We start from the raw sequence: 20,053 nt of genomic DNA, 5'->3' as shown, positions 1-20,053 counted from the left end.
TCAGATAGATTTTTTTACGCCCATGCTATTTTAATGAAGTCATAATAAAGTATTTTTGCATTTAAATCACTGTGTTGGATTGAAAAACCTCTTTTCACAACTATTTCTGTTTGAATAATACATTTGTCGGTGTATTTCAATTCGTATGGGCCGTGATCGGCCGTAATATCGATAAATTGATCTATGCTGTAAGAATCCGCTCAGGATAACCAACATGTGGACAGTGATTGAACACTTCCGCCCCTGTCCTCAGTCGGATTCACAACTGGATTTTCTACTGGTATCTTGTGCTGGGAATATTTTAGGTGTTTTCCGTATACTTCTGCAATAGATTTCTGTATTTTTGTAGATGTAAAAGCTGATGAGTTTCTTAACTTCACGCCCTTCATCTAAAAGAAGTTGAGAATCTGAAAAAGAAAATATATGCTCCCATCCCATAGCGGAAAGAAACAGCGTCATTTTTGCCTAGTAGAGAAGATAGTCACATAATTGAGGCTGAGTTGCAATACCGACCCCGGCCTATGTGTGAAGGGGGCACTTTCAGAAAGGAATCATTTATCTATAGCCTATAATGTACAGCTCATCTTCCCCGGCCTCAATGGAAGTTTCAATATAAAAATACTTTATTATTTATAACCCACAATGCCATTTGTTGTTAGAAATGCATCCAGCCTTTATTTAAATGCTGATACAGTATCTGCCATTACGACCTCTTGTGGTCGGCATTCCACAGTCTGACTGCTCTAACTGTAAAGAATCCTTTCCTATTTAGCTGCCAGAATCGCCTTTCTTCCACCTGTAATGAATGTCCCCATTCTATCTATTGACCACACGTGTATTTATACATATAAATGCGATCTCCTCTCAGCCTAAACAAGCTCAGCTTTTCCAACGTGTCATCAGACTTTCCATCCCAGGTAATAATATAGTTGACACCTTTGTACTGGCTGCAACTAAATAGAAAAAAAACCTGCTTTCTCTGTAATTAATAATCCACGACCGATTTTATGTGAAAACTTCAGCCTGAGATGATGTGGTCTGCGAGATACAACTCTGGATTTTCGCCATCTTGTCCATGTCCAGACTTGTAACTCTCAGGTGGATCTCGCATTCAATGCCTGAATTCGATATGTGGACCGGCCGTGGGTCTCCTGACCCGAACAGTCCAATATGTGCGAATGAGGAGTTGTGTTCCGGTCCCGGTCTGTATACTCATACAACGTCGGACACATGAAACCAGTCTACATGTGAGTATTGATTCTGGTCCTGACTGCCAAGAAAAGGAAGACAGCGGCAGCGTTGAAGAGTGGATTATTAAGCAAGTGATCCACCTAGAAGGCATACATGACCACCACTGGACTGTCTCCCCATAAAGGGATCGTTCATGACTGCCCACTTCCAATTAGATCTGAAGATAATCTCTGCGTCCTCATACAATGGCGGCCTGACATCCTAGCAGTAGATGGAGCCAAAATCATGTCTTCGATCTGTAGATGTTTGAGGCATCAATCGTTAGTTCAGCACAGGTTCAGCTTGATCTTTATGGCCGTGTTGAGGACACAGTCTACTCCAGCAGAGGCTGTGACCCCGTGGGCTGCATGTATGTTTTCACCAGCTGCAAAATGTCTATTTGTAAGTCAATCTTCTTCTCCTCAGGAACTTTCTTCAAGTAAGGCAGCAGAGACTGGACGAACAAGTAATCTTCGTCCTTCTCGTTATCCTTCTTCTTCTTTAGAGAGTCAACCATCCCAATAATTTGACTTTCAAAGTCTCCTAAGCCACTTCCACCTGACTTATTCCTCTTGGTACGTGGGGGTTCAGGGATCTGTGCCACCCGTTCTGGTAATGGACTCTGTGGGGGTTCTGAGTCGCTGCCCTCAGATTTAGGACTTTCCTGTGTGTCTGAAGCTTTTCCAGAAGTTCTGAAAATATAGAGATACAATTTAGTTAATTTTTGGAGTTTTGGAAAGTGGAATTCAGGGAAGTGATGGAGGTGACTCACGATCGACGCATCAAAGTGGGTTCCAGGAAGGTCAGTTGGTCGTAAAACATGTATCGTTTCCGTTTTGAAGGCGACGATCCGCTCCTCGATTCCTTCTTCTGCAGATGGAGTTCCCGTCGGAAACAGTCCTTTAAGGACCTCCACCGAGTTTGGATTTCCTTAGCTGTTGAAATAAAATATTAGATTAATATCAAAAGATAATTAATGTCAAAAGATCAGGTATGATACGAACTCCATCGACTTAAAAGGAGTCTGGCAGCGCAAAATGACTTGGCATAGCTGTGCAGACAGAAGATGATGGAGAAGACCAGGCAGTAAGGACTACTACCCCATTACAGCGGTAATGCCCCGCTGCTCAGCACTTTTACCCTTGCAGTTTCTCTCCAGCTGGCTGCTCTCCTCCCATCCCGGCACCAGCACGGCGCAGATCTCGTCCCAGCACAGCTGCTTCTTGGTGCGGTCGCTGTAGTTGTCCTCCTGCTGGTCATACACGGCCGGGCGCTTCTTCACCTCGCTGATCAGCAGATCCGTGTCCACGATCAGCCGGGACGACTTCATCTCTGGAGAAGCCAGAAACCGGGCAGCAGACGCCTGCAGAAGGAAGGGGCTATTATGGGATGTCACCATCCTGCCGGTAGAGTTATTAAGGGATGTTGTGGTTGGCCAATGATACTATTATCTAGAGTTGTGGTGGGGTTGGCTCCGGTTTTATGAAATGTTGCGCTCTGGCAGATAAACTTTGATGGGATGTCGCGGTTTGGTGACGTGATTATTGGATGTTGCAATCTGATTGGTGATGCTATGATGGGATGTTGTCTGGTCACTAGTATTATTATGGGATGTTTCTATCTGGTTGTTGGTGATAAGGGATGATGCGCACTGGTTAATGACTCTATGATGGGATGTTGCAGCCTGGTGCTATTATGGGATGTTGTGGTTTGGTTAATAGGTCAGGTGAGCAAAGTTATTATGGGATGTTGCGTTCTAGTTGGTGACGCTATGATAGGATACTGCAGTCTGGTTGGTTATTATGGGATGTTACACTCTGGTTGCTGACACTATTCTGGGATGTTATGGACTGGGTGGTACGTTATCATGGGATGTTTGTTGCGGTCTAGTGGGTGACACTATCATGGGACGTTACCAGTGGTTTTGTTATCTCGTGGTGGGATCGATTTTGTTATTATGGGATGCGGTCTGGTTGGTTACGTCATAGGATGTTGCGGTCTGGTCAGTTGTATTGTTATCTTCTCATTGGCACAATTATGGGATGTTATGATCTGGTCGGTTCACACAATTATGGGATGTTACGGTCTGGTTGGTTACATTACTATAGGATGTTGCGGTCTGGTCGGTGGCACAATTATGGGATGTTACGGTCTGGTTGGTTACATTACTATAGGATATTGCGGTCTGGTCGGTGGCACAATTATGGGATGTTACGGTCTGGTTGGTTACGTTACTATAGGATGTTGCGGTCTGGTTGGTTACGTTACTATAGGATGTTGCGGTCTGGTCGGTGGCACAATTATGGGATGTTATGGTCTGGTTGGTTACGTTACTATAGGATGTTGCGGTCTGGTCGGTGGCACAATTATGGGATGTTACGGTCTGGTTGGTTACGTTACTATAGGATGTTACGGTCTGGTTGGTTACGTTACTATAGGATGTTGCGGTCTGGTCGGTGGCACAATTATGGGATGTTATGGTCTGGTTGGTTACGTTACTATAGGATGTTGCGGTCTGGTCGGTGGCACAATTATGGGATGTTACGGTCTGGTTGGTTATGTTACTATAGGATGTTGCGGTCTGGTCGGTGGCACAGTTATGGGATGTTACGGTCTGGTTGGTTACGTTACTATAGGATGTTGCGGTCTGGTCGGTGGCACAATTATGGGATGTTACGGTCTGGTTGGTTACGTTACTATAGGATGTTGCGGTCTGGTCGGTGGCACAGTTATGGGATGTTACGGTCTGGTTGGTCACGTTACTATAGGATGTTGCGGTCTGGTCGGTGGCACAATTATGGGATGTTACGGTCTGGTTGGTTATGTTACTATAGGATGTTGCGGTCTGGTCGGTGGCACAGTTATGGGATGTTACGGTCTGGTTGGTTACGTTACTATAGGATGTTGCGGTCTGGTCGGTGGCACAATTATGGGATGTTACGGTCTGGTTGGTTACGTTACTACAGGATGTTGCGGTCTGGTCGGTGGCACAATTATGGGATGTTACGGTCTGGTTGGTTACGTTACTACAGGATGTTGCGGTCTGGTCGGTGGCACAATTATGGGATGTTACGGTCTGGTTGGTTACGTTACTATAGGATGTTGCGGTCTGGTCGGTGGCACAATTATGGGATGTTACGGTCTGGTTGGTTACGTTACTATAGGATGTTGCGGTCTGGTCGGTGGCACAGTTATGGGATGTTACGGTCTGGTTGGTTACGTTACTATAGGATGTTGCGGTCTGGTCGGTGGCACAATTATGGGATGTTACGGTCTGGTTGGTTATGTTACTATAGGATGTTGCGGTCTGGTCGGTGGCACAGTTATGGGATGTTACGGTCTGGTTGGTTACGTTACTATAGGATGTTGCGGTCTGGTCGGTGGCACAATTATGGGATGTTACGGTCTGGTTGGTTACGTTACTACAGGATGTTGCGGTCTGGTCGGTGGCACAGTTATGGGATGTTACGGTCTGGTTGGTTACGTTACTATAGGATGTTGCGGTCTGGTCGGTGGCACAATTATGGGATGTTACGGTCTGGTTGGTTACGTTACTATAGGATGTTGCGGTCTGGTCGGTGGCACAATTATGGGATGTTACGGTCTGGTTGGTTACGTTATTATAGGATGTTGCGGTCTGGTCGGTGGCATAATTATGGGATGTCGCCTGCACAGTCACTACTGCCTCCCTGGTGTTGGGGTGCCCTCACAGTGGGGCTCTGTCTGATTCCCCTATTCTGGCCACTAAGATGATGAGAAAGGGCAGCCTCCCCCCATATATGTGACTGTGACGGGATTACAAGCATTCAGTAACCCTGCTGGCTCTGCCGGTGCTATAGCCGTTAGTTTAGGCCACACCCCGCCCGGTGCCTATATCCCCCGTGTAGCCTTCTGTCCATCGCTCTGTCCAGCACCGGCTCTGTCCGTCTTGCTCTCAGTGACACAGCAATCACACAGCGCAAACTCGCCCTACACTAAGATGGCCGCCTCTGACTGGCATCCGAGTGCACCAATGAGAAGACAGAATGTACATCTCGCGGCCTGCGGGAGAGTTCACCGACCAATGGGAGCGATGGAGGAGGGTCTGTGTGTGACGTCAGAGGCCTGGCAGGCAGAGAGGCCCGTAGCAGAGTCTGTGGTGGAAGCAGTACGGAGAGTCAGGTATTGGGAGCCCGGGTCGGGGGTCGTCTGTGGCCGGGTATTCGGGGGTCGCCTCTACTTCTGCCCTTTAAATATTCCCATGTTGGTTTCCCTGTGTGCTCTGACCTGTGTGTGGCTATCACATGTGTGTACGTGTCATGTATGTGGCGAGAATATCAACCAAACTGGGCTCACACCCGGCTGTGCCACAACAACATCCTGCATTATACTCCAGAGCTGCACTCACTATTCTGCTGGTGGAGTCAATGTGTACATACATTACATTACTTATCCTGTACTGATCCTGAGTTACATCCTGCATTATACTCCAGAGCTGCACTCACTATTCTGCTGGTGGAGTCACTCTGTACATACATTACATTACTTATCCTGTACTGATCCTGAGTTACATCTTGCATTATACTCCAGAGCTGCACTCACTATTCTGCTGGTGGAGTCACTGTATACATACATTACATTGCTTATCCTGTACTGATCCTGAGTTACATCCTGTATTATACCCCAGAGCTGCTCTCACTATTCTGCTGGTGGAGTCACTGTATACATACATTACATTACTTATCCTGTACTGATCCTGAGTTACATCTTGCATTATACTCCAGAGCTGCACTCACTATTCTGCTGGTGCAGTCACTGTGTACATACATTACATTGCTTATCCTGTACTGATCCTGAGTTACATCCTGTATTTTATACTGTATAATATACATATACTCATACATTACTTATCCTGTACTGATCCTGAGTTACATCCTGTATTATACTCCAGAGCTGCACTCACTATTCTGCTGGTGGAGTCACTGTGTACATACATTACATTACTTATTCTGTTCTTATCCTGAGTTACATCCTGTATTATACTCCAGAGCTGCACTCACTATTCTGCTGGTGCAGTCACTGTGCACATACATTACATTACTTATCCTGTACTGATCCTGAGTTACATCCTGCATTATACTCCAGAGCTGCACTCACTATTCTGCTGGTGGAGTCACTGTATACATACATTACATTGCTTATCCTGTACTGATCCTGAGTTACATCCTGTATTATACATCAGAGCTGCACTCACTATTCTACTGGTGCAGTCACTGTGTACATACATTACATTACTTATCCTGTACTGATCCTGAGTTACATCCTGTATTATACTCCAGAGCTGCACTCACTATTCTACTGGTGCAGTCACTGTGTACATACATTACATTACTTATCCTGTATTATACTCCAGAGCTGCACTCACTATTCTGCTGGAGGAGTCACTGTGTACATACATTACAGTACTGATCCTGAGTTATATACTGTATTATTCTCCAGAGCTGCACTCACTATTCTGCTGGTGCCGTCAGTGTGTACATACATTACATTACTTATCCTGTACTGATCCTGAGTTACATCCTGTATTATACTCCAGAGCTGCACTCACTATTCTACTGGTGCAGTCACTGTGTACATACATTACATTACTTATCCTGTATTATACTCCAGAGCTGCACTCACTATTCTGCTGGTGGAGTCACTGTGTACATACATTACATTACTTATCCTGTACTGATCCTGTGTTACATCCTGTATTATACTCCAGAGCTGTACTCACTATTCTGCTGGTGCAGTCACTGTGTACATACATTACATTACTTATCCTGTACTGATCCTGAGTTACATCCTGTATTATACTCCAGAGCTGCACTCACTATTCTGCTGGTGCAGTCATTGTGTACATACATTACATTACTTATCCTGTTGGCAGGAAAAACGCATGTAAAATCTGCATGAATTTTTTCTGTCAGGGTGATGCAGAAACGCTCAGGAAAAAATCCTGAGCATTTCTGCATCGTGGGCACATAGCCTTAGGCTGTGTGCACACGATGCTTTTTTTATGCGTTTCCGCAGCGTTTCTGCAGCTGCGGAAACGCATTAAAAACGCATGGTAGAAGGGCAGCAATGTTCCCCAATGGAAATCCGCATGTGCTGTGCCCATGATGCGGATTTTTCCGCAGCATGTCCATTAATTTTGCGGAAGCGCAGCGTTTTCGCTGCCATTGACTTGCATTAGAACGTGCCAATTCCGCAAGACTGCATCTGTACTTGCGTTATTGGTGCGTTCTAATGTGCGGATGGTACCCGGGTGTGGAGGAGAGGAGAGTCTCATCCACACCCGGGTACCATTAAAAAATCTGTAAAAAAAAGAATAAAATAAAAAATAAATGTATACTTACCTTCTGTCGGCCCGCGCACCGCTCCTGCTTGGTTCCCGGCACTTTGCAGTGAGTTGAAGGACCTGCGCTGACGTCAGAGTCATGTGACGGGTCACGTGACGTTGACGTCGGCATGTCTTTCAATTCAATGTTGCCGGTGAGGGAGAACGGAGTGAGCAGGACACCGGGGGCCATCGGAGGGTAAAGTATACATTTATTTTTTATTTTTTACCACTCTCTCGGGTTACACTATATAAATCTATGCCGTTTGCATGGATTTATATAGTGTGACCTAGTTGTCACAAGCACTTTCCAAGTGATGCTAAAATCGCCTGGAAAGCGCTTGTCAACCCGCATGCGTTTTTCTGCCAGGGAGATGCAGAAATTTTCTGCTTCATTTCTGCATCGTGTGCGCATACCCTTAGGCTATGCGGATTGTACATGCGTTTTTTCTGCCAGGGACATGCGGAAGTGAAGCGTTTTTTACTTGCATTTCCGCATGCTTGTTGTACATGCGTTTTCCTGCCAGGGACATGCGGATTTGAAGCGTTCTTCACATGCATTTCCACATGCGGGTTGACAAGCGCTTTCCAAGCGATTTTATCATCACTTGGAAAAGTGCTTGTCAACTTGGTCACACTATATAAATCCATGCAACCGGCATGGATTTATATACTGTGACCGAAAGAATGGTTAAAAATAAATCTATACTTACCTTCCGATGGCCCCCACAGTCTTGCTTCGCTCCGTTCTGGCTGCCGGCAAATCGCGGTACACTGTGAAGGACCTGCCGACGTCAGCATCGCTTGACCTGTCACATGACTATGATGTCAGCGCAGGTCCTTCAGTCCACCGCGATCTGCCGGCATGGGAGGACGAGCGCAGCAGGGGCCATCAGAAGGTAAATATAACATATTTTTTATTTTATTCTTTTTTTAACAGGTACTATGGTACCCGGGTCCGGAGGAGAGTCCTCTCCTCTAGACCCTGGTACCATCCGCACATTGGAACGCATGGAATGCGCATCTACATATACAGTGATGCATAATCCATGCATTCTAATGCAAGTCAATGGCGGCGAAACTGCAGCGCTTCTGCTAAATAATTGGTAGTGCTGCGTTTTTTTCCGCAATGATAATCTGCAGTGGAAATTTCTGCAGCATGTGCACAGCACATGCGGATTATCATTGGGGAACATGGCAGACCTTCTACCAAGCGTTTTTTAAAGCGTTTCTGCAGTGTTTTTGCCGCTGCGGAAACGCTTAAAAAACGCATCGTGGGCACACAGCCTTATACTCCTGAGCTGCGCTCACTATCCCACAGGCTTCAGAACTGATACATGAGAATTTCCTGTGGTTTTTATTGACCTGGGGATTTCCATTCTTGCTGCCGTGTCAGGTTTATACTAAACATTAATATAATCCAGGGTCTAATTTATTTTCTTCTATAAATGGAGCTACGTTAATATTTTAGGAACAACCCTGCTGTCCACTGGAGCAGCTAACATAATTGTGAGTGCAGCTCTTGAGTATAATGCAGCCTGTAATTCATCCCTTCCGATCTAGAACTTAGTAAATTAAGCTTGTTCAATGTATAATAGAGTTCTGCAACTTTCTAATACGCTTTATTTCAAAGCTCTACTGTTATTGAGATTCCTTCTTGCTGTCAGTGAACGGAAACCTTACAGTTCTTCTTTGGTTTAATTGCCACAACTCGTTACAAGAGAATAAATCCAAAACGTCCCTTGTGTAAATGTGTTTATGCACCAGGCTGCACCCAAGAGGGATTGATGGTCATAAGAATGTTCCCAGTCAGTGTCAGCAAGGAGAGGTCGTGCCACATTGTATATTACAAAGCTGCAAAACTTCATTATGCAATTGGAGGACATCTTTAAATCCTTTGGCGCTATGTACAGTGGAAGTGTGCCATCACTGCATGTAGCGGGCGATGAAGTCTGGCCTTCTCCATGCCCTGTGTGCGGGCTGTGCTATATCATGGCACCCAAGGGTAACTGCTGCTAGCAGAGTTAGCGCCAGTTGATCAATATAACCCTTTGAATGCTGCTCTCAAGTGTTACAGCGGTGTTTTAAAAGCTTCCGATATGGCGGTTGTCACATTGGATCCCATCAGCCCCCCACATGATGCAGTCATGTGCCGATGGGTGGCCATGGCAGACGTGGGCCTTCTGTAAAGGGGGAGAAGGGGAAAAAGCTGTGGCTGTTGGGCGAAGGAGAGGACAAAACTTAATCCCAAAAAGAAAAAAAAAAGTCCCAGGGTTAGAGAACCTTTGTCATGTTGGGGCTTTTGCTCTAATTAAAATGATACCTGAGGTGAAGAAATCCTTGTGGTTCTTGTGTAATCAGTGAATGCCGTTTTGAGTTAATGATATGTCCGTGCTCCGGGACAGGACTGTAGGCAGCGTCTTATCCTGGTGCTCTAGGCCAGATCAAGACAAGACCTGCCCACTGGCCGCCCCGAAGCACAAGAATGGTCCTCATCATAGAGACAGACAGACAGGGGCGGCCTGTGGACAGGTCGTATCTTGCTGATCTGGCCTAGAGCACCAGGATAAGACCCTGCCTACCGTCCCTCCCTGGAGCATGGGCATATCATTATCTCAAAACGGCATTCACTGATTACACAAGAACCACAAGACTTATTTCTTCACCTCAGGTATCATTTTAATCAGTGCATCAGACCCAATATGACACTGCATGTAGTTTACTTAGCAAAATCCTGCTGACAGGTTCCCTTTAAGAGAAATTACTTTATTGCTTGAATATGGATTGGTGAACATTTATCTTGTATCCTGTCCTCTTTACGCCACTGTCGCCCCCACCCCCAGCTCCCTACTGGGTACTCTGTTTGTTCCCTCCTGTTCTCAGATGCAGCTTTCTGACTGTTCCCACCTGACATGTGTGACATTTCTTCCTTTCAGGATGTCTTCAGGAGCTTTGTTTCCCAGTCTGGTCCCCGGCTCCCGGGGCTCCTCCAGCAAATATTTAGTGGAGTTTAGAGCCGGTAAGATGACCCTGAAGGGCAGCACCGTGACTCCAGACAAACGGAAAGGACAAGTGTACATCCAGCAAACCGACGACTCCCTGATCCACTTCTGCTGGAAGGACAGGACGTCTGGAAATGTGGAGGATGTAAGTGTGGACAGCGGGCATGAAGGTGCCATCCTCCACTTTAATAGGTTTTATTATTACTGTTAAAGGTGTTTTTAGAGACGAGGTGAAGGAGCCTTTATCCCGCAGCAGTCGGGTGACAGACTGTGACCGGAGAGGACAGCTTATTAGTCGCTGTCACGCTGTGCCCAGCTGGTGCCCATTTAACCAGGCAGCATTGTGTTTCTCTGGCCAATATCTCCCTTCTGCTTCTCTTAACAAGCTGTGATATTGACACAGTGCTCGGCTCACTCCGCCATTCTTGTTTTTTGTTCAGGATTTGATTATTTTCCCCGATGACTGCGAGTTTAAGAGGGTGGCACAGTGCACCACCGGCCGCGTCTACGTGCTGAAGTTCAAGGCCGGCTCCAAGAGGCTGTTCTTCTGGATGCAGGTCAGTAGTAAATGGTCTTCTGCCTCTTCTACAAATATTCTGAAATACTTGCCACAGCTGAGGGTTTGTTCCAATTATATTTGCTACAATATGTGCACACGACATCTTATGTACTTTCCGAATTGGCTCCAAGGAATGAATAAGAGGATTTTTGGTACTCACTGTAAAATCCCTTTTGGTTTTCCGCGTCCCCCAATGAAACGTCTGAGAAATAAGCGTTTCTATGCAAATAGGATTTGCTGTCACGTGTTCAAGCGTTTGAACGTCTCTTAACCAGTTCAGTAAAAGAAGAGACCGGTCCATCCTTCTGTCGTCTTCCGCTCAGAAGACATTCTGTACTTTACAATACAAATGAATGAGAAAGCTGAAAGGATGCCCAGAAGACGACTGAATGTCGTGGTGTTTTTTTTTTTTTTTTTAGTGTTTTGCCATCATTTTTACTTAAAAACACTATCAGCTTTTTCATTATTCAAAGGAGTAAAACAAACAAACAAAAAAAAAAAGACTGGAAAATGAAAGCCAAAAAGACTACACCATAGGAAAGCTCTCAAAAAAACAAAGCATTCAAGGAACGACCAAAAAAACACAAATGATGCTTTAGGGAAAAAAATTTCCTGACGCGCCTTCTACTTGAAAAACTCTGCTGTTTTGCTTGTTTAATAGACGTGGTGTGCACATGGCCTTGGTCTGGTGTCCACACTGTTCATCTCACAGATGATTGTTGGGACTGGATACCATTGGAGCAAGCTGTAAGACATCAGAACATGTGCAGATGTGTTGATGGAGATCTAAAGGGTTATTCCCAAAATAACACGTTTTTCCCTTATCTATGGAATGGGCGCTCTCCAGCTCCGTCTTGAATGGAGCAGAGTTCTGCATGCTAGACCTTTGCTCCAGTCATTGTCTATGGAACTGCCAGAAGTAGCTGAGCGCCGTACTCTTCTTTGGCAGTCCTATAGACAATGACTGGAGCAGACGTCGAATGTGCAGAGCTTGCATTTTCGGAATAGCTCGGGGGTCCTAGCGCCTGAACACCTAAGGATCAGCAAGTTATCAGTTGTCTATACATAGGGGATAACTTCTTATTTTGTGAGCAAGCCTTTAATATGAGATTATACTTATATGACAGTATACTGCAAATATAAGTATTTGATCACATGTACTGATTGGTTCAAATAGTTTGTCCTGCAGCTCGATCCTCTTAGTCTCACATAAGCGCCCGATATCTCCTACAGCATTGTAATGTCCCTGACCTCCAGGATGTGTGCTCAGCACTTCTGCTCCTCTCTGGATAGCGAATGACCGTCATGTATAAATGTTTATTGACAGGAACCCAAGACTGACAAGGATGAAGAATACTGCCGCAAGGTCAATGAGTATCTCAACAACCCACCCATGCCTGGAGCATTAGGGGGCAGCGGCAGTGGTGGCCACGAGCTGTCAGCACTGGGAGGTGAATGCTTCTGCTCTAGTACTGTAAGCCTAGGTGGTCTGCCGTATGGGGGGCATAGTAAATACCTCTCTTTACAATTACATGTAGCACCATTTATAGCTTACATTCTACACTTGTGTGGCCATGACCTATTTGGTGTGAGCAGTGGCATTGTGCCGCACCGCAGAAACACAGGAGAAACCAGAGGCTTAGATAACCTAAGATAGAGGTCTGGTAAGGGGACGGATGACTTGTAGTTACCATAAAAGTATTGGGTTCTCATAAGATAGGAAAACAACCAAGACATCTTTATCCCCTTCCCGCCATGTGTTGTATGAGCTACGATCGCTTCTGTTTAACCCCCTTAAATGCCACTCTCAATCTCTGACGGTGGCATCTAAGGCTCACAGTACTGGTGGCATGTTGTGTCAAGTGTCCCCAGGAATATTATTTGCAGGGTGTCATTGGTTTACTTTCACACAGCTCCATCAACGGAAAAGGGGGAAAAAATGTTGCTTCTCGGATAGTAACCACTTTTTCTTTTTTTTTTTTAATCACCACTGGGAAAAAAAAGTTTGACATAGTTTTAATGGTACTGACTTAGATTTTTTTTTTTTACCATACAACTAACACTGTAAAAATAAAAACCAGAAAAAAAACCACGGTGTTGGTATAGTAGTTTTTTCTTTTTTTTGTCCAACTTTTGTGCTTGGAATTTTTTTTTTTTTTACCCATTTTTCTGTATTGAAAAATGAATGGTGTAAATTAAAATATAACTCGTTGTGCAAAATACAAGCCCTTGTACAGCCTCAGAAAAATAAAACGGTTATGGCTCTTGGAAGGAGGAGTGGAAACAAATGAAAGCGCAAAAAGTGAAAAATCGCCCGGTTGTGAAGGGGTTATTTAAGAGGTAATAACACCCATGCTCAGGCCATGACCTGCAGGCATTATACGTATGGTAAAATGCATCTGCTTGATTGACCCCGGGATGACGTCTTACAATAAGTGCACAGCAGATGATCCCATTACTTGTGTGGGGGCTGTCAGACTTCTCTGCAGCTTCACATACTGGAGATTTCCCTAGAAGATTCTCATATTGGGTTTTCATAGAGGCGGAGATGTCAGCTGCCACCACATCCATGTGTAACGGTGTCTGCTTTTACTTTGTGTAGGAGAAGGAGGCCTGCAGAGCCTGCTGGGCAACATGAGCCACAACCAACTCATGCAGCTTATTGGACCCACTGGGCTGGGGGGACTTGGTAAGTTTCCTGCAAATGACGTTCCACAACCTGGTGATGCCGTATATTGTCCATCATTATCTGCCATGTTGACTTATTAATTTTTAAGTGGCTGCTAATTTAAAGGGTTTTCCGGTGAAAATAAGCTATCACCTATCCACGAGATGGGTGATAACTTACTGATCGGTGAGGGTCCGACGCTGATCAGCAGAATGGGGAAATTCTATTCCCCAATGCATCCCTTTTACATAATGGGACAGAGGGTTAGATGCATAATTGCCCTGCATTCATTGTCTATGGGAAAAAGCTTAGTACTGCGCTCGGCCGCCCCTTAGGGGATGAATGGAGCAGAGGTCTGGCACACGCACTGCTGCTCAATTCTAATGGATAAGATTGCCCTGTTTGGATGATCGGAGATGGTACCAGTGGCAGACATGCATTGATCAACAAGTTATCACCTGTCCTGTAGATGAGTAATAACTTGTTTTTTTACCTCTTTAAAGGGCTTGTCTGGGGCATTTTTTTGCTTTGCTGTTTTAGTAGGTAATATACAAGTGAAAAGGACTGACTACAAGAGGTGCTTATTTCAATGTGTAAACCTATGAATTGATATGTGATATCTTGCAGGTGGCCTCGGTGCTCTGACTGGACCAGGACTGGCTAGTTTGTTAGGCAGCGGGGGACCCACAACAAGCAGCTCGTCATCCAGGTAACTTTAAAGTGCCCTTTTCTCCTGCAAGGACCACTTTGTAGAGAATTTAAGTATGTACAAAGCGGCTATTCATTGCAGTAATGTCGGCTTACTATGTGTCCTTTTCCAGTTCCCGCAGTCAATCAGCAGCTGTTACCCCATCCTCCACCTCGTCTTCCACACGAACCACCACCACCACCGCAGCGGCTCCAGCGACAGTGCCTGCTGCAACCCCTAGCCCTGCAGTGAGCTCCAGCAATGGTGCCAGCGCTGCCACCAGCCCCACACAACCCATTCAGCTAAGTGACCTGCAGAATATTCTGGCGACTATGAATGTGCCTGCCAATGCGGAAGGTGGACAAGGTAATCGGGCAATTCTAAAAGGAAAAAAAAAAATCTCTCCATACCTTCTTAGATGAAGGAATGATGGTTTCCGTTTTGACAAGTAAATTTAGGATCCAATTCATTAACAATAGTACAGGTGGCTGTGGCATGACAGTGGGTATAGAGACTGGCAAGCAATGGTTGCCAATGTATCTGCAGTTCATTCACTGTTTTACCATGAAATGGCAGCTTTGACTTTGCCAAGTGTCCTGTAGGCTGGCGAGCCATTACTTGTGAGGCGGGCATGCTAGGTAATTATTAGAGCAAGCAGCGCGAATGCCATTCTCCAGCTGTTCCTAATCTGCATGGGTATTATTGCCCTCTGCTGGATAACATGTATGACTTAACACCATGTTTCTTGTCTATCAGCAGTGGATCTGGCCAGCGTCCTCACACCTGAGATCATGGCTCCTATTCTAGCAAATGCTGAAGTTCAGGAGCGCTTATTGCCGTACCTCCCGTCTGGAGAGTCCTTGCCCCAGACAGCAGAGGAAATCCAGAATACGCTCACCTCTCCTCAGTTTCAGCAGGTATGTGGTGGGTAAATACAAGTTCGAGCTACATTAGCATCCTCATTATGCCAGTAAGATTTGGCGTCCGTGGGGGTCTTCTGATTGTAATATAGGTGATAAAATATTCCTGAACCATCAGTATGCAGCGTACACTGCTTTTTTCCTAGTCAGACCTACAATTGGGAAATCTGTAGACTGCACTAACACACAAAACCCATCAACTTGTCTCTGCGTCATGTTCACATCAGCGGGGGCCGAATCCGCCACCAATTACTAGAATGGAGGGACTGCACTTTTGCCTCTATCGGCTTCAGTTGAGATAATGATAGACTCTAAACTGTAATTAATATAATGGACCAACTCCGCATCTCCAAGCTGAGAGGGAGGGTTCTTAAGGGGGCAGCCGGGTTTTTTGGGGGTCAGCTGAGATCTTAAAGAAGACCTACGTCTCCTAACATGCGTGTTTCAGTAAATACTCGCATTGCACGAGAAATAACAATTCTGAAACCTCTTTTTTGATAACTCACCATTGTCATTACTGTGTTATTCTTTTTAGAAATGTATAAATTGACACCCTTTTGTTAAAGGGTTGTGTCTATACAATCTGACGCTGGCGGCAATGATTGGACAGTGTAAGTTTGTAGGGACTCGCATCCAACTGGAGACGCCCAATTGTCAGTCTTCATACATTACTAGGAGTGTTGTCAGCAGTGACGATGGGTCCTTATTACTGCACAGACCTCCATCTGTGAGGACCTCTGGCATGTGTATTTCCAAAATAGAACATTTCTCCATTGCATCTTGTTAAATAGTAAATATGCTTAAAGGAAATGTGGGCTTTTTCTTAATTTAAATACATGTATTTTGGTCTAAAATCAATTTTGTAATTGGGTTTCATTAAAAATGTTGCAACCTTTGGCTTTCACAGGCTCCTATTTCCCTGTCCACTGGTTGCAGAATGAGTTAACTGAGCTGTCCGTCAGTGAGCTCCTTTTGATGAGCTCAGAAAAAGACAGATAACAGAGTCTATCTGCACAGAGGAGCTCTGAAAAGAGTGTCACTTACAGATTCTCAGTTAAAGGAGTTGTTCACTACTTTCATACTGTACAGATAGGGCATCAATGTATGATCGGCCGGGGTCCGGCACGCAGCACCACCGCCGATCAGCTGTTACTGGCGGCAGCTGCAAGTGCTTACCTGCGGTGCTTGGCCATCCATCTATAGTGGCCTCCGCGGGGTACTACACATCCGCCTCCCATTCAATTGAATAGGAGGTGGATGTGCAATAACAAGCAGCAGCTACTACAACTTAACGGCCAAGCACCACAGGTAAGCCTTTGCCGCCAACACCAATACCAGCTGATCGGCGGGGGTGCCGCATGCCGGACCCCGGCCAATCATGCATTGATGCCCTATCCTATGGATAGGGCATCAATGTGAAAGTAGTGGACAACCCCTTTAAGTCACTTTGTAGCCAGCAATGTGAAGGGAACAATGAAGCAGGTAAAGCTCAAACGATGCAACATTTTTAAGTAAACCCAATAGAAAAAATTAATTTTATGGACCAAAATACATACTTTAAGTAAAAAAAAAAAAAAATTGTCTCCGAAGGTGTGCATATCCTTTACCTATGTATACCTTTTTTTTTTTTTTTTTTTCTTTTTTTCAGGCCCTAAGTATGTTCAGTGCCGCCCTGGCCTCCTGCCAGCTGGGGCCGCTGATGAGTCAGTTTGGGTTGCCAGCAGAGGCGGTGGATGCCGCCAACAAAGGAGGTAGGCGCTGCGCTCTGAGGTCTTATCCATGGCAATTCCTTTTCTTTCCTTCTCATGACCTTTGAGCCGTATGTGGAAAAGCTGTTTGCGATATACACTCCTCACATATAGCCTTCGCTAGTTGCTCTCCTATTTTTGATCTTGTGTTTTTTTTGTATTTTAATGACTTTTTTTTTTTCTCTCCACCCCATCAGACATTGAAGCATTTGCCAAGGCGATGCAGAACACGTCTTCTCAGAAAGAGAGAGAGTCCAAGGAGAAGAAGGAGGAGGAGGAAGACATGAGCTTAGATTAAGTCCTGCTGCAGATCGGTCTTGAGTGCTTCGGGCTGGCTTTATACCCCCACATGTATGTCATTTCTCTGTTTAATAAACCTTCCTCAGAGCTGCACATTTTGCTGACAACTTTTTGGTTCTTTGCTTTTCTGTGGGTGAGAAACAGAGTGGGCGCTATTCAGCTTTACCTTCCTCGGGAAAATTATACTTTATTAAACACCCATACAGTTTGTTCCCAGACCGAGAGTGGTTCTTGTGCTGATTACAGTGAGCACTCCCTGCAAATATGGTTAACCCTTTCATTGCCCAAATGAAGAATTACTGAGAGATGGAGACGGAAAAGAAAAAAGTGTTTTTATTTTAGAGGACCCAATTTTTGCACCATGAATTTACACGTCTCCAGTAGGAAGCTACAGTGAATACGGGCAGATGTCAGCGTTTAGTTTCCTGTAGGCATTACAATCCTAATGTTACGGGTACAGATAAAGGGCACCCCCTCATCTACGCCCAGCAGAGGCGGCCATTGTCGGAGGTGAATCGCACCAATCGGTCAGTGGAGTAACGGCCGCCTCTCCTGGGCCTTCACGACTCTTAACCCGATTGCCCGGGTGTTGTGTATTAAATAGGTACACACATGCATATATATATATACAGAAATTTATTGTGTAAGTGCAGAGGTGAAATCAGTGACATAGACTTAAATATATTTATATTTTTCTTAAAAATAAAAAATCACGCTGTTCTACCACAGGAAGGGGCAATATAATAAATATCTGTAGGACTGTTTCTACCCAGTGGTTATTTTATTCTTAGCATTTTCTCGGCTTAGGGCTTTATAGCAGTTTACATATTAGACCCCAGCTCTTCCTAATGTCCAGTTCGTCGCTGATACGTAGTAAGTATACAGGTTCTTAAGATGAGACGGGTTACATCTAAAATGCAAATGGATACATATAACTCCCCCTTTTCCATGTTCTGGAATTCATGAAATCGGCATCCATAACTGGATGAGCAATCTTCTGTGACCCCTTTTAGGAGACCTCCGCGCTCCACGCCGGTTATCTTCGTACGAGCACTAGTTCTGCACCCATTATTTTTAAGTTTTTACATAAAGCCGGCTGTTTTTACATTAATTACATAGCAACTTGCATTCTCATATTGCCGTCTTTTTATGCAGTAACAGCTCCCCAGTGAAAGAACTGTGAAATTAAGAAGCTGTTAAGTGGCAGAAACCGACGCATTTTGCCAATTCAAGTCAAAATCAAATGAGCGGGGCGTATTATGGGTTCAGGCCTTGCATGAAATCAGATTCTCAGCCGCAGCGAGCGTCTAATTGAAGCGAAGTGGAGGCAGATTAATATCAACCTAGCACAAACTTCTTCTGAAAAACCCTGATTAAACCACCTGTACATTGCCGACTTGTGCCAACTGCGGGTACAGTGTTCCAGTGTTTGTCTCTTAGCATATTAATGGCAGGAATGAGGAGTGCTGTCCCAGCTAAATCGTTGGATAATACCAAGTCTTACAATGCTAATATTTAATATACAGCTGTAGCACTTGTCAAAGAAAGGGTTACTGCACTGTAAGCATTCCCACAAATCTGAAATTTTTGAGAGGGGGAATTTATATTAGGTGAAGCGTGTGAGGGGCTGGGAACAGTCTGCAGAAGTAGAATGGTTCGGTAAAGTAAGAAGCACCCATGGTTCTGGGTTAGATGTCAGGGTCACCTTGTAACATGCCCTAACAACTCCCCACTAATGGCACAGTTTAGTGGTCTCTGCCCTTAAATAACAGCAGTCCCATGTCAGCGTTCATCCGCCGCTTGCTTTCAAATTAAAGGGCTGGACAGATGTTTCTTCCGGCGGATCCTGTGAAAATTCCAGATTTGTAGACCTCTATGACCTTCCTGTTGATGGTGAGATTCCTCATGCACCCTTGATAAGGAGAATGTGGGTGCTCTGCGACTGGAGTATTTGCTTTGATAAAACAATGAGAAGACATATTTAGTAATAAAGAGGCAGCAAAATTAATGTTCTGGAAGACAACGCTAAGAACTGGTCATACTGGAGCTGAATAAACCAGCTGTATAAGGTATGCTAAGCCAGTCCATGTAAGACTTTATACCTAATAATCTTAATACACATGCACATTAGTGGTCTGAATGTTCCTCATGCGGATGTTCAGTGGAAAAAAAAATTAAATCTGTGCATAATGGTAAAAATCTGCAATGTCGGTGCACTTGACTTCAACTCTAGGGGCTGAAAAAACAGAATTCTGACTTCACCCTCATTTCACAAACCTGAATAATCAGCGCAAAATGGTGAAAGTTGATGCAATATCATATTTGATTTTAATCAATGACGGGAGCAAAAGTCCAGATTGGCAAATTCACAAGATGATTCTGAATCTATGCACAGTAATGGTAGTTGCATTCAATCAAAAGTAATGCACATGACTTAAACTTTACAGATATGAAAAAGTGAAACTCCAGCCAAAAATTAGATTAAGAAATAAATGCACGTGAACTGAATTTAGTGAAAACCTATTCGCTTAATTACAAATCAGTGAAAACGATGGGAACAAATAATTCAGGACTGAT

At 44.7% G+C, this 20,053-nt stretch overlaps 3 protein-coding genes across 6 annotated transcripts in view; 1 reads left to right on the top strand and 2 right to left on the bottom strand.

Moving 5' to 3' along the window:
• Window positions 1–648: 648 nt before the first annotated feature.
• On the bottom strand, window positions 649–5,234 carry LOC141272360 (uncharacterized). 2 transcript variants are annotated; one of them, XM_073682992.1, is made up of 4 exons: window positions 5,089–5,234; window positions 2,371–2,593; window positions 2,003–2,165; window positions 649–1,922 (listed from the first exon to the last, which is right to left on the bottom strand). In XM_073682992.1, exons 2-4 carry the CDS (start codon window positions 2,558–2,560, stop codon window positions 1,565–1,567), a joined length of 711 nt encoding a protein of 236 aa, XP_073539093.1. In that variant the 5' UTR covers window positions 2,561–2,593; window positions 5,089–5,234; the 3' UTR covers window positions 649–1,564. The 2 variants fall into 2 exon arrangements, with proteins under 2 accessions (XP_073539093.1, XP_073539092.1); XM_073682991.1 differs by having other exon boundaries at window positions 5,045–5,232.
• Window positions 5,235–5,256: 22 nt separating this feature from the next.
• Window positions 5,257–17,694, top strand: ADRM1 (ADRM1 26S proteasome ubiquitin receptor). Of its 3 annotated transcripts, none has more exons than XM_073682990.1 (10): window positions 5,257–5,391; window positions 10,528–10,738; window positions 11,034–11,150; window positions 12,480–12,603; window positions 13,755–13,841; window positions 14,475–14,529; window positions 14,642–14,874; window positions 15,265–15,425; window positions 17,077–17,179; window positions 17,374–17,694. In XM_073682990.1, the coding sequence occupies exons 1-10, from the start codon at window positions 5,294–5,296 to the stop codon at window positions 17,472–17,474; spliced, it is 1,290 nt and encodes a 429-aa protein (XP_073539091.1). In that variant the 5' UTR covers window positions 5,257–5,293; the 3' UTR covers window positions 17,475–17,694. The 3 variants fall into 3 exon arrangements, with proteins under 3 accessions (XP_073539091.1, XP_073539090.1, XP_073539089.1); XM_073682989.1 differs by having other exon boundaries at window positions 14,448–14,529; window positions 15,268–15,425; XM_073682988.1 differs by having other exon boundaries at window positions 14,448–14,529.
• Window positions 17,695–17,785: 91 nt separating this feature from the next.
• LAMA5 (laminin subunit alpha 5) overlaps window positions 17,786–20,053 on the bottom strand; it is a 248,368-nt gene continuing 246,100 nt past the window's right edge. Inside the window, exon 80 of the mRNA XM_073682987.1 lies at window positions 17,786–19,430. Within this exon, the coding sequence (XP_073539088.1) occupies window positions 19,288–19,430 (143 nt within the window). The 3' untranslated portion in view covers window positions 17,786–19,287. The remainder of the gene's footprint in view (window positions 19,431–20,053) is intronic.

This window comes from Phyllobates terribilis, unplaced genomic scaffold (genome assembly GCF_046119375.1).
Source record: "Phyllobates terribilis strain yellow unplaced genomic scaffold, ASM4611937v1 Scaffold_5__5_contigs__length_657084704, whole genome shotgun sequence".
Lineage (NCBI taxonomy): Eukaryota > Metazoa > Chordata > Amphibia > Anura > Dendrobatidae > Phyllobates > Phyllobates terribilis.
This window is presented reverse-complemented; position numbering and strand designations above follow the sequence as displayed.

Bases quoted from the DNA above. Each gene is read 5' to 3' on its own strand.
- LOC141272360 (XM_073682992.1), bottom strand. From the start codon at position 2,560: ATGAAGTCGTCCCGGCTGATCGTGGACACGGATCTGCTGATCAGCGAG. The intron at 2,166-2,370 runs GTAAAAGTGCTG...TTATTTCAACAG, and splicing joins GCTGGAGAGAAACTGCAAGG to CTAAGGAAATCCAAACTCGG. The intron at 1,923-2,002 runs GTGAGTCACCTC...CTATATTTTCAG, and splicing joins CCCACTTTGATGCGTCGATC to AACTTCTGGAAAAGCTTCAG.
- ADRM1 (XM_073682988.1), top strand. From the start codon at position 5,294: ATGGGAGCGATGGAGGAGGGTCTGTGTGTGACGTCAGAGGCCTGGCAG. The intron at 5,392-10,527 runs GTATTGGGAGCC...TCTTCCTTTCAG, and splicing joins GAAGCAGTACGGAGAGTCAG to GATGTCTTCAGGAGCTTTGT. The intron at 17,180-17,373 runs GTAGGCGCTGCG...CCACCCCATCAG, and splicing joins GGATGCCGCCAACAAAGGAG to ACATTGAAGCATTTGCCAAG.